The sequence below is a fragment of the Mchenga conophoros genome, linkage group LG1 (assembly GCF_057382185.1).
Source record: "Mchenga conophoros isolate Kocher_MC1m ecotype Shallow Benthic linkage group LG1, M_conophoros_male_GT1.1, whole genome shotgun sequence".
NCBI classification, from domain to species: domain Eukaryota; kingdom Metazoa; phylum Chordata; class Actinopteri; order Cichliformes; family Cichlidae; genus Mchenga; species Mchenga conophoros.
The window spans coordinates 24,228,983-24,242,505 of NC_140526.1; the positions used below are offsets into that span (position 1 = coordinate 24,228,983).

At 40.1% G+C, this 13,523-nt stretch overlaps 1 protein-coding gene across 3 annotated transcripts in view; it reads right to left on the reverse strand.

The window, feature by feature from the left end:
• Positions 1-13,523, reverse strand: part of acsf3 (acyl-CoA synthetase family member 3) — a 36,106-nt gene that overhangs the window by 20,600 nt on the left and 1,983 nt on the right. For all 3 annotated transcript variants that reach the window (XM_085271138.1, XM_085271146.1, XM_085271153.1), the window contains exons 2-5: positions 12,187-12,994; positions 9,443-9,598; positions 5,530-5,684; positions 3,889-4,034 (exon numbers count right to left, since the gene is read on the reverse strand). In XM_085271138.1, coding sequence (XP_085127264.1) covers positions 3,889-4,034; positions 5,530-5,684; positions 9,443-9,598; positions 12,187-12,906 — 1,177 coding nt within the window. In that variant the 5' untranslated portion in view covers positions 12,907-12,994. The remainder of the gene's footprint in view (positions 1-3,888; positions 4,035-5,529; positions 5,685-9,442; positions 9,599-12,186; positions 12,995-13,523) is intronic.

Below are 13,523 nucleotides of genomic sequence, written 5' to 3' on the forward strand. Positions count from 1 at the left end.
ATTTTTGGCCTTTACAGAAGTGGAACACATATTCTGGCAATAATCAGTGAAAAAGCCATCAAAAGCATTCAGTGAGAGATTTTTAACACAAGAGTCATCTTCTCCAAGACAGCATTAGCCTCCATCTGCAGGCCAAAACTGGCCACTGGCTTGCTGAGCTTGTAAAACACTAAACTGAAAGCCATTCGTCTCAGTCACCACAAACCAGCTTACACGGACAGTAATGGGGATTTCTGGGCAATGCCTGATGCAGCCGTTTGCACAAACTTCAAGTAAACGTCAAGTAATAGAACTGTTTTTAGGTGTTTGTTTGCACTTTCAACCTGTTTCTGAAGCCTCCAAAAAAACAAACAAAGAAGAAACAAGGACTCAAGGGTACAGCAGGATTCAGTCCTTCAGTCTAATTTACTGCTGAGCACTTGACATGTTTTATTAATAAAGCACAGCAGCATGAAATGTTATAACTGAGCTGACAAGTATTAAAATACAGTAAGAAGTCTGTGTTAAAAAATCCAGTGTTCATAACTGTGAGGTGCAGTAACGTTTTAGAGAAAACTGTTACTAAAAAAAGGATTTCCACATTTCCTGACATCACCTGCTGTCTCCACAAACTGTGTGCAAGTGACACCTGGCGAGTTAAATAATTAAAGCACAAAAAAAATTCTCATTGGTCTTCTGTGTGCATTAATATTTGCACCTATATTTTATTTTATAGCCTGGTTTAGCTGGAGGTTTCTTCCTGCTAAAAGGGAGTTTTTCCTTCCCACTGTGGCCAAGTACTTGGGTGTTGTGTGATTTTTGTGGTTTCTCTGGATTATTGTCGGGTCTTCGCCTTACAAAAGGAAGTTCCTTGAGGCAACTGTTGTTGTGATTTAGTGTTACATAAATAAATGAAATAAACTGAATATTTTATATCATTTTGCAGACTAACATTTGCCCAATAAAAAGACCGTTAGGTTTTGAAGGATTCTATCAATTTTTATACAAACGGGCTTTTAATTAATTTTAACTTGTATGTCTGATCTTATTGTAAAGCACTTTGTGATTTTTATCTGTGAAATGTGCTATATAAATAAATTTTACTTACTTACTTACTATCAATTCAAACTGTATGAACTTTGGCTTGGAAAAAGTCACACCAACCCACACTTTGCAATCCGTCTCCCACCAAGGGCAATTATAACACTGAAAAAGTACACCTTTTGAACCTATTAAATGTAATCACATTACTGCAGCGGTATCTAATAATAGCATCTAAATGTTGGGCATCAGGAGAAAAATCCTGTAAAAATTAATTCCTTATCTCAAGATCCTTTTTGTCCTTGAAAATGCAAGTGAAGTAACTCTGTACTTCTTACACAGGTAGAATGAGAATCCTACTACATCCTATTTATCATCACTTCATTCATTTTCTAACTACTTATCCGATTTATGGTCATCGGGAATAGTGTATTAAAATAACAGTTTTCAGATGCTAGCACGATTACCCTTAATTCACTAAAACTGAAAATGGATCCTTTTGATTGATAAAAAAGGCTGGGGTGTGAGAGCTTTTGTTTTGGCTTTTTAAGGTGGGGAAAAAGCTATGAACAACTGCTTTTATAAGACTGCCGTATCTACACTTTCTCTGTGAAAATACAGGGAAAAAAAGCCTGAAAAGTGGGACAAAAAAGAATCAAAGAGATGAAAGGGGCAGCAGCGTGAGATAATAATAAGATGGGGGGAAAAAATGAGGATGATCTCATATGTTTACATCTCAGGACGGGCAATATGACCTAGAAAGACACTCAGCTTTGTTAATATGAAGAGCTCCAAAAGTGTAAGCACCACAGCAAAATCAGGATAGTTACATGGCCTAAATACAGGAGAGAATTACTAATGAAACTGCTGCCAATAAGTTGTATTAAGAGCTGAAATGTCATCTGTTTAGCTGCTGTGGGGCGGGGGGGGGTGAGAAAGAGAAGAAGGTGAGAGTGAAAGAGAGATACCACTCCACTGCTCTTCTGAGAGTGTTTCCTGTGGTTGCTATTGATCCATTTTAACCTACTTAAAAGGCAAGATAGGAACACGCCAACTCAAACAGGCGCAGCCTCGTGCCTACATGTGCTCACACCGTCATACACACACACACACACACACACACATACACTTACACACACACACACACACACACACACACACACTCTTACACAAATGCTGAGAGGAAACATCAATAAAAACGCAGGCCTCTTGAAGCCATTCTTAATAATCACCTGAGAGGAGTCGAACGCAGCCTGCTCGGTTCATGCCAAACATTCAGTGAGCAACAAACAAAACAATACCCTGACAAAACAGGCAGGCAGAGGATTACCAAATCCACTTGCAAGCTAATTAGCTCTCCCTTTAAGAGGAAGTGTTGTCTGGGGAACAGGAAAGGAAGAAGACGGTGGAAGAGAAAGAGAGGGAAAGAGAGAGAGAGAGAGACAGAGGAAGAGGGGATGACAGGAGAAGATGGCAACCGCCACTACTCTGACCTCATTTCCAGACCTTGCTTTTGTTTTTGCGTGCGTGAGGGAGGTGTAGTTGGGATCATGGGGTTTTACCTGACATCACGCCAGAGACAACTACCTTTGATTAAAGCACAACGCGTGAAGTTGAAGTACTCACTCAAACTGATGAGGGAGGGTCGAGCAACATCAGAGGTTTTTGGATTATATGTGAAGTAGAACAAAATTTTTGAGAGCATTTTCAAAGTGTAGTATAAACTGGGAACACTGGCTCAATTAAGCAAGGTTTGCTTTTTAAATTATTATTATTTTATGTCGTTCTGTTAAACCACACTGCCTTTCTATGTTTCCAGGATAAAGATTTCTAATATATATGTGTATACTTTTAACATAGAGTGGCAGAAATCAGTGATTGCAAGTTTGTTGATTGATAATCATATGTTACCAAATTGTAAACAGCAATGTCAACTCAATGTAGAGCTTAATTACTACACACAGGGAAAAAAAGATAATTACCCTCTTTCCTACAAATCTGAGACATTCGTTTTAGAAGAGAACAACATCCACAGTCACAAAGGCAACCTTGGTTGACTGCCAACCAATCAAATATTCATCATCAATGAAACTGTGACTGACAGACACACTGATGGCAGTATGCTTGGCTAGTTGTGCTGTGCAGTATCTCAGTATTTGGTACCAAAAGATAAATGCACCAAATGACAAACTGATCGAGGGTTGGCCTGATTTAAAAAGAGAGCAGAAAACGCTGCCATTGGTTTGTCATTAAGGGTTTTCAAGAAAGATGCTGATAATCAGATGCCAAACCGATCTTTAAGAGGTTATCTGTATGGCCTCATTTCCTGCCATTGCTTCAGCAGCTGGTTTGTAACCTGACCATATTCTGCTTGGAAGAGCACCAAGACATGCATTTTATTATCAAGTTAGTATTTTGACACCTGAGGTTTCACAACTTTATCGTTATGCAAAGGGATAAAGGAGTTTTAAAAAAAAAAACATACGCAGCTGGCGCCCAAACTATACATGTATCCGGTACTGACTTTGACATTCTAGACAGGTTTTTAGAAGATAATTGAGAATACAGATTTTTGGATGAAGCTAAAATTGTGTAATGCAAGTTTATCTAGCTGAGTGGCTCCAACCATTGTTTACAGGACTCTGCAACAGTGACACGTGGCAGATAAGAAGATAGTGGTGCAAAGTTAAGCAACGTGCAATGAGTTGCTGACTTGTTTGTGAAATACTTTGCCGGAAAGTTAACTAATGATCCCATGACTTCCCTTTTTAAGATAAGTAACACACATACACATGTAAAAAAAAAATTTCTTTCTTTACTCATATGTGTGTAAGGTGTGAGAATACAAGTGCATCCACTTAGTTCAACCTGGGACGCGTGGGCCCTTGAGAGGGTTGGACAGCGCCATGCCGATCTCAGTCATGCCGTAGCGTTCGAGGAGTGTGTGCCCGGTAATCTCCTCCCAGCGCTGCAGAGTGGGAAGCGGGAGAGCAGCCGAGCCTGAAACCATCAGCCTGGAGAGAAAGGGACAGGCATGAGGGACACACGCCAAAAAACACATCTGCAGTTTATATTTTGCCTGAAAAACCTGTGTGAAACATGTAAATTATCTAATTGTTTGCTAATTAGAAACATCAATTTTTGTGCATCTTCTTACACGTCTCCAAGGACCTGATTTGTGAGAGTCAGTAAGCATAGGGTTGTGCCTTACAGTATTCTAGAAACTGCAGACTGTTTATGAAAAATATACAGAATGCAGCATGGGAGAGATGATTGGCAGCACAAAGGAAGCAAAATAAAAACACAGATGCCACACACACTTGTAAAAGAAACTGTGGCAGTGAAAATTATTAAGAAGCAAAACATGTACTGGAAATGTGGTGTGACATTAATACACCATCCACAAAGGTCAAAAGATTATCAAGTAGCAAGAAAACATAATAATGTAATAATAATGCATGCCACGAGTGCATACACACAGAAAGGTGACAAACAAATTACAAATGAAAAGAACTACAAGTGTCTCAGGGCCAAAATAAACTTTTAAAAACAGGCTTAATGCTTCTTGGGACTGACTTTGCTTCAGGTTTGAACACTTCAACACTTCTGGGGAGGAGCGCAGTCTGACACGCACGTCAACCACACCTTCATGTGGTTTTCAGCTCGGTAAAAGGAGCAAAGATGGCAAGAGAGGTGAGTTGGACAGGTACATGTTGTTGCTCCAAAAGCAGCTGAAATTGTTAACTGTGGTTTGATGCATAGATCATGTTTAGACACCTCCGCGGTCAACAGCTGCAGCTGCATCAGTCATTGTTACACAGAACTTGCTGAGGTAGTTGAAGCACTGAAAAACTTCAATTTGTCTCACAAATGAACTTTATTTTCCAATTTTGCTTTTTTGTCTTCTTTGAATGTGAACCGAAAACACTGCCAGGATAGGGTGATGGTCAATGGGCCCAATTGCTAATCACTAACGCATCTGTCAGTTAGCTGAGCTACTAACATACAGATGTTTGGAGCCCAGAGACTGGCTTACAGCCAAACTCAAACGTTTGTGCTGTCATATCCTGCTCTGTCAGGTAAAGTCAAGGCTTCAAGTTGAAGGAGTTTCACCAAAAATACTCTCCATCAAAGTCATCTGGACATAAATAAATACTAACAGGAATGATGAAGAGCCCAAAATGAATGAACTCCATAGCAACATTAAATTTCCTCTTTAAATTGCCTAAAGCATCCAACTATTGGGTGATTAAAAAAGATGATAATCTCCCAACTGATGACAAAATGCATTAATATTAACTTTAATTAAGCTCTATACATCCCTGTGAAAAGGACATTTAGGAAACACTGCATAAAAACCCTGCATTAAACCATTCAGTGCTACATTATAGTTGCTCTGTTCTTAACCATTTTGCCACCAATCAATATGTACTCATACATACATGGAAGTATTCACAAATACAGCTACTTGTGAGTAAAATCTTGTGGCACAGATTCCACAACCAGTACCTTATTCTCTCTTTGCAGACTGCTTTGACAAAGTCCTTCACATGAGGCTGTGTGAAGTGCTGATCATAGTACTGGATCAGCTTAGAGTAAATAGTTGGCACGGCCATGAACACATTAACCATGGGAGCCTTGGAGCTCAACAGCATCTCCCACACCTGTGGGGGGAGAGAGGGAGAGAGATAAGCACAACACATAACTGAAGAAGGAAGGAGGAGGAGGAGAGATAAGGAAAATAAAAGCAGTATATCTAATAGTGGGGCATTGCAGACTAAATTATTAAATCCAGATTCATTCCATTAGTTTTAGAGGGGAAAAAAAGTGACATTTTTTCATTTATTTGATGTAAATGGCAGAATAAAGTCCAGACAGCAGCCTCATATTAAACCTGTCAACATAATGCAGGAAAAAGACAAGCAAAAAATGCCCAGATTTCTAAAAGGTCAGGAGGAAGAAAATAGCCGGCTGCCCCGGACTGGAGCGGTATTGCCGGTCAATTAAAAGACCTCGTGTGCAGCTACTTTTGACAAATGTGCTTTTCGACTGCCACAAAAGGAGCCACTCCCATCCTCAGCTGCGTCAGACGTGCCGCCTTCAACAGCGGCGGGCACTAATGGACGCAAACATGCGTCGCCAACTACATGCACATCTAAACATACTGTATGAAAATCACATAAACTCACTTGTTCAAGGACAAAGTCATTTTACACACCCGGCCCCGCCCACTCAACCTCATTCCTCACACACGCTCACACATTGCAGTAGACGGCAGAAGGATAGGACGACAGCATGAATTAAATGAAGGTGAACGACGGCTTCTCTAAGTCACTCCCCCCGCACCACAGCCCACCACCAGTGCCCCCCTCCAAGCTGTCTCCTCTCAGGCTACTCGATCTCACTTCTTCTTCATTCATTCTGCCTCTATTTTCCAAGTGCTCCGCTTTCACTCTACTTTCATCTCTGACCCCACATCCTCCCTTCATCCCCCCCCCCCCCCCCCTCGTCTCTCACCCCCCTATCTCACATTCACTTACCTTCTCTCTCCATTTCGTAATTTCCTGCTTCACTGCCTCTGCAGTCTCTCTCTCTCTCAGACACATACACACCTAGACACATACTCACACACAGAAAAATGCACTCTGTCCCATCATTGCGCTCACCTGAAGTAACACCACATCCTTCTTAATGTGCCAGCAATTTCTAAACTCTTCCTTCCACTTCTCTTTTGTGTGACCCTCACATCACAGACTCACCCAATCTATTATCTACTAAACTATCTTCCAATCACTTCCTCTGGCTCTAATAAAAACACAAGTCAAACACACAGACAAATACAGCTAAGATGATTAAGATATGCCAACAGTACAATTTAATCAAATCCCAATCCAGTCTCCCAGAGTAGCGTTACAGGCCGATCTAAAAATTGCAAGTAACCTGCGGTTCACGCGAAGAGATACAGAATAAAAGTTTGAAGAGAGAAAAGGATGATTAGCTGAGCGTGCCCTGACCATACTGGGTGGTGTCTATCAAGTGCAGTGAAGCGCTCCCACCAAGCCCACTCTAGGCGGGAGAGGAAGGCAATTTATGTCCGTCAAAGAGCTGGCCTCCACCTAGGGGACAGGATGCGGTGAGAACCGAGAGCTATGGCCTGCATCCTAAGCAACTTCATGTGCCCTGCACTCAACGTAAGACCCGAAAACAGTTCTTCCCGAGAAGGCCCGATTGTTGAATGTCAATGTGCCAGCAGTGCTGATTCCTAAAAACTGTCAGGTAAGTTCACTCAGCTCGTCTGTCTCAGTAAAGAACATGTCTTTCAGTTTTAAAGTTTTACGTGCTGGGAAAACATTTAAAATAATCTGGTCCTTAGTGGATCTAAAAATTGGGTAAATAAAACCTCAGATGAGCAACAATATGTGATCTTCCACTGTTTCATTTAATAAAAAAAAAAAACGAAACCAAACAGCAGAATCAGTGTGTGAAAAACTAAGCACAGCCTTACAAAACCACAGGAATTAAGAGCGTAAGTAGCAGCCAGATGCTGCTAATCAAATGCACTTGATTAAGCAGAAATTTTGGTAGCTTGCTGGTCTGGAGCATTCAGGTGTGTGTTAACACAATGCCAAGGTGGGAAGACATCAGCAGTGATCTTAGAGAAGCAACGGCATCGTGTTTTAATGTTCGAGCATTTCACTGACCTTACAGTGGAATAGACCTTGTTTTAATAGTCAAGTCATTAACATAGTAGTATCAGCTATGTAGTTAGCTAAGTTTTTAATTAGTGTTTGCAGGTTCCTACAAACAGACAGCTTTTTTATATTCCTCGTGGATAATAGCTTCAGCTGTAGGCAGATTACCACAGTCCTTGACAGCAGTGTCACATTATCGGTGTCGTAAATGCTTCATGTGAAGCAGAGGTGAAAAACATCAGTGTTCAGGTTGCCAGTGTGTCTGAATTAGCGGATAATAAAAGTTCCTGCTATTGACGTTGATAAGTAGTATCAGTTCTTATATAAGACTTATCCTAATAGTTGACTCTTCCTAGAGAAGGCTGACTGTAACAGAGAGCAACCAGCTATACAGAGTGGCATATGGATTCTTACAGCCAAACACTTTCAAAATGCTTTATCTGTCTGAACTAGACAACTGGTGTATGAAACATTATTTTTAAAATGTCAATTTCACTTTGAATTACAGAACAGGCAGTTGTGAGTATTTCCAAGCAGCATTCCCATCAATCAGGCTACTTAAAAAAATGCCCTTGCCTGTTAGAATTTAAAAATTGATGCCTTAGCCATCCCTCTTGAGGAAAAACAATGACAGTAATATTACATTTGAGTAGTTGCTGTGATGAAGCAGTCAATAAGAAATCAAATAAATTAAAAAAAGAAAAAAAATCCGAGCAACGCTGTTTGAAACCCAGGAACGCTATCTGCTCCCGTCAGTCTAATACAGTACACTTGAAAAAGACTTATCTGTGATTTACTTGATCACAATTCCTGCACTGAAAATTCCCGACACTATCTCCAGGCAAAATCAGAAGAAAAAGAAATCAATGCTGGCCTCTGCTGCCTAGGGTACCCTTCAGAGATCTTAGGGGATAGAAGACGATCGATCACTTCATCAATGTACTGTAACTTCAGGAGGAGGAGTATAAAGGCTCTTTTTTTTCTCTGAAGATGAGAGAAGGGGTTTTGTGGTTTGGCACACAAGGTCAGGGATAACAGTTGAATACTGATAGCTATATTCGTCTAGCAATACCCATGTTGACAGATACACATTTTCTTTAAGGTCGTTTCTTTTTCATTCACCTTAAGTGTCATGAAGTGGTAGACTTCCTGACGTACAAACAAAGAGAGCAAAAAACAGAAAGGCACACACACACATACATTAAAAATTGTGCATTTACACTTCAATACAGCTACACTTATATACACACACTTAGCACCCCATCTTCCCCTCCCTTCTCAGGGCCAAACAAGCACTATCATCCTTCAATGTCAGCTCATCGATTGATCTGCTGCTTAAGTCCCTGCCGTGTGTCGGCATTGGTCAGATACAAAGCCACACAGGGCAATTCATCACTGAGCCCCAAACACTTAGTTTTGACAGTGTGAGAGGGGGAAAGAGAGGGAGATGCAGACGGAGAGGAGATGAAGCGAGAAGAGAGGAGCAAGAACAAAAGAGCAAAGGGAAAGGGAAGCACCAACTGAGAAAGAGGGATTCATGTGGAAAGAGGTAATGGTCTTTTTTAATCCATCAGGGTTGTCTGCAGAAGACCTCTCAATCTGAAAACTGTCTTTGCCTTATGATTAAGTTAGATGGAACCCTAAAAAAGCCACTTTTGTTCACGGGGGATAATAAAAGACACTGTGTACTGTGCCGAGAGACAGAAGAAGAAGAAGAGTGCATCTCTGACCTTCTGAGGATGGAATTCGGGAAGCATGACACAGGTGGCGCCCACCCAGAGTGGGCACAGCAGCTTGTTAACGACGCCATGAACGTGGTGGAGAGGCAAGGTGTGCAGGATGACATCATCTCTGGACCACGCCCATTCTGAAACCAGACACTGGACCTGAGGGGTGGGCCGGAGTGGGTTGTTAAGATGTCATATTGTCTTTACAATAAATTACCTCAGTCAGCTTTCACTGCTACAGACATTTGTTACAATGATCTCCCCTAAGCTGTCGTTTGGTGCACTTCCAGATGGCAAAATTGATTTTTGTAACTTATTTGAATTCTTCCCCATTGTCACAGTGCGCTATATGAGAGGAGACCAACAACAGCGAGGTTCAAATGAAAGGTTTTATCCTCAGCATACATGTTGCTGTTAGTAACAGGAGTATCAGGATCCCTGTTTTAACAACCTTGATCTTGATCCCTTTTATTGTATTTGTTTTGTTTACTGCATTAAAATTGGGAAAAATAACTTTTAAAAAGGCATTTTATTAAAAATAACATATAATTACGTGTCTGATTTACTGTATTTTTTGTGATGTTGTTTACTTGCTGAACTTTTGGCACCCAGCTAATTTCCACCTGTGCACGTATGAGGTCCGACAAAGTCAAGAGATCCCTGTGAAACTGGTTACAGCCAAAAAGCACAATAATACTAAAAATCATTATAACCTAACCCCACTCCACTCCACTGAGGTGGCTGCTGGTGTAGAAATCTGTAAACACCTCATCAACAGTAATTTCTCCCTCTGTGCTGGGCAAACAAAACACAAAAAAGAACAACATATTCTAAAGTTTATCATCGATGCTCTGCTGCTCTTAATTAAGGGTAGCTTAAACATCAGTGCAAGTCCAACATATACAGTTAGGTCCATAAGTTCTTTGACACTGACACAATTTTATAATTTTTGTCTATTCACATCGCCACAGATGACCACAAATGAGACTGAAGTGCAGATTTTCATCTTTAAATGTAATGCAATCCCCCATTTTCAGTGACTCAAATATAAGTGGACAAACAGACATAACACCGCTGTTGAGCTTTATTAATATTAAATTCTGAAAAAAGGAAAAGCATCTAGTTTTTTAGTCTATTAACTTTACTATAAAAATGATTAGTACTTTACACTTTCCATAATTCTCTTTTTAGTTTGATTTGCTCAAAAAATTTCATTTGAACAAATCTTTTTCTTATATGATGCTTCAACGCTGAAAGGCAAAAACATTTCCTACAATCACTCTAGTAATGAAACCATCAGACTAAGGACCTGCTTAGCATTACATGGAAATGGCCACGGTCATGTAAACAATACACACACATAATTTTTAAACTATGCCACCAATAAAAGTATTATTATTTATTAATTTTGTTAAAATGTTTCAAGGTCTAAACTTTGTGAAACCAGGACTTAAATATAGGTAAAAAAAACCCCATCTAACTTCATATTCAGCTTATCTATTATTGGTTATATTGACACAAATCTCAGTGAGAACATCACAAAACTAACACATGCAGATCTATAAACTGTATCTATGATTTTCTTCTTAAATTAAAGAACTGTTTAGACACCCCCAGGAGACATATTCCCTGATTAGCATCACCCTCGTTTTTTCCCCACTGTGCTTCCTGAATAATCACTAATTTATGCCATTAAAGATCTCCTGAAGTTTTTCTGTGCAATTTTAAGTGAAACTGACCTACATGCCTGGCAGTGTGGAAAATTAAATCACTCTAAAAGGAGGCAGAACTTCACTTGAATCTGGTCGGTCTGGAAAACTGAGTGAGTGAATAATTAAGTGAGTCTGTCTGGTTTTTTGTTTTTTTATTTTTTGAGAGGTAACGTGAGGTTTTTTTGAAAAAAAAAAATGCCTGCAGTGAATGTGATCACTAAGGTGCGCTGTGTCCAACATATTGTGCATAATGGTATTTAAAGAGATGAGCATCATGAACAGTGTCAGAGTACTAAATGTCATCAGGGCAAAAAACAAAAGACGTCTCCTGGTCGTACATGGCTGCTGGCTTGTGTTATGACTCTTTGAATCATTAAATTAATTCTGACATTTGTGTACATGAGCATCACCAACATGCATGTAGAACACTGAATCTGGTTGCCTGTACAAAATAACGTAAACAGAAATTTACCTTCACGTCTCCCCCCCTCACAGGAACTTTAATTTTCTATGAAGTCACATTGATGGCCAAAAACATCAAATGATTTAAAACAGATGCACTTCTGTAGTTTAATGCCAAACAAAATTATTCGTCAGGCCTTCCGTCAAATTTATTTTTTTCCCAATAAATGAAGCTTAATTAACCTTTTCTTTGTTTAAAATTTTCAGTTGTATAAATAAAACTGACTTTACAAAAGAAAAAATGTAAACAGAAATCCAGCAAAAACCTTCATTCCTTATAAAAATAATCTTTCCAAGCAACAATTATGAAATCTTACAATAAGATAGGACTTATTTTTTATTGAATACTGTTATTAAGGACTTATACATTAGAAGAACACAAATAAAACCTAAACATTTAATAAATAACTGACATAAACTGATTTTAGTTGTACATTCACATAGCTTACAGCAAACCATGAATGCACTGTTAAAAGGTCTAATTTAAGAGACCCATAACCCTATGATAAAAAAAAAGAAAAGCTAATAGCTTAATTTACTTTGGCTCCAGTGTAATTAATAGACATAATTTACCATTGCTTGGACGCTGCCGTGTGTATGCAGAACCCCTTTGGGTCGCCCTGTTGTTCCACTGGTGTAGATGATCATAGCTGGTAGATCAGCCCAGTCTGTGATGGCTGTCTCCTTCTCCTGTGCGTCTTCCTCACTTAAAGCATCCAGGTCAGAAGTAGGGGGCAGCTTCAGACACGGCAGCCCGAGCTTCTGTGCCAGAGGTTCGAGGGTTTCAGTGTAGGGGTCCGCTGCCAGCAGCAGCGAAGTCTGGGAATCAGAAATGATGTACTCCAGTTCTGCCGGTGGGTGTTTTCGGTAGAGTGGCACCGCCGTCCCACCACTCATCCAAGTGGCCCACTGTGCTACTGTATAGGAGGCATCATTAGCACACAGGAAGGAGACGCGTTTTCCTTCCAGACCTCCAAAGTCTGAGTTCAGAGCTGTACCGATTCTATTTGCAAGACCTAAACTGCGGCAGTACAGCTGCTTGTAGCTGTGGCTACCACTGCTGTCTATGACTGCAAGCTTTTCTCCATACACTGGAGCTCTGGAAAACACCGGCTTCTGGTTTAGCCTTGATGAAGGTGCTGTAGTCCAGCTATGAGCCTTTCTCAGACCTGCCTGTCTTAAAATCCATTGCCCTGGCTCCAATGGACAATAAGTTAAGGAAAAGGCAGGTTTCCAGTGAGGCAAAGTCCACTTCAAATAGTGGCAAGTAGCGGTTATACATCCTGGCAGCATGTTTGACTTTTAGTTGTTTATACGCTCCACAGTTAGAAGCTCATTACGGCTCCATCATCAGTATCTTACATCTGCTCATAGTGAATATCTGTGGGTTGAAGTGAAAAACATTTGCGCTTAGTTTGATGAAGCAACACACAAAGTCATAAAGCCAATTAACTTTGATCACCAGGGATTCTTTCTGTGACAATTAACCATCTGATTAACCACTAGTTTTGGGTTTTTGTAGATCTGCTGGTTGATGGTTACGAATACAAAACAAGCGCACTGATGTGGTCAGCTTGATAAAATAAATAACTGTTTAATTAAGGAACAAAGAAGATGATCTGGTTCCACCAGTGTTTGAATTTTTCATATATTATTTCCAAAATAATTACAGGAATCACTCAGAGATACAGACAGTCACTGGCTGAATTACATCAGTACTACTGAGCACCGTTTCACTCAGTGCCAAAGTTTGGTAGCAGAACACATCTGGGATAGAGGAAGAAAGGGAGTGAGACCACGTGGCATCACTCAAAAAACACACAGGACTTTAGCACATCTGTCACCAGCGTATAAGAAATTGAACCCGTGAATGATGATAATGAAATTTTTAGTGAGACATCGACATTTTC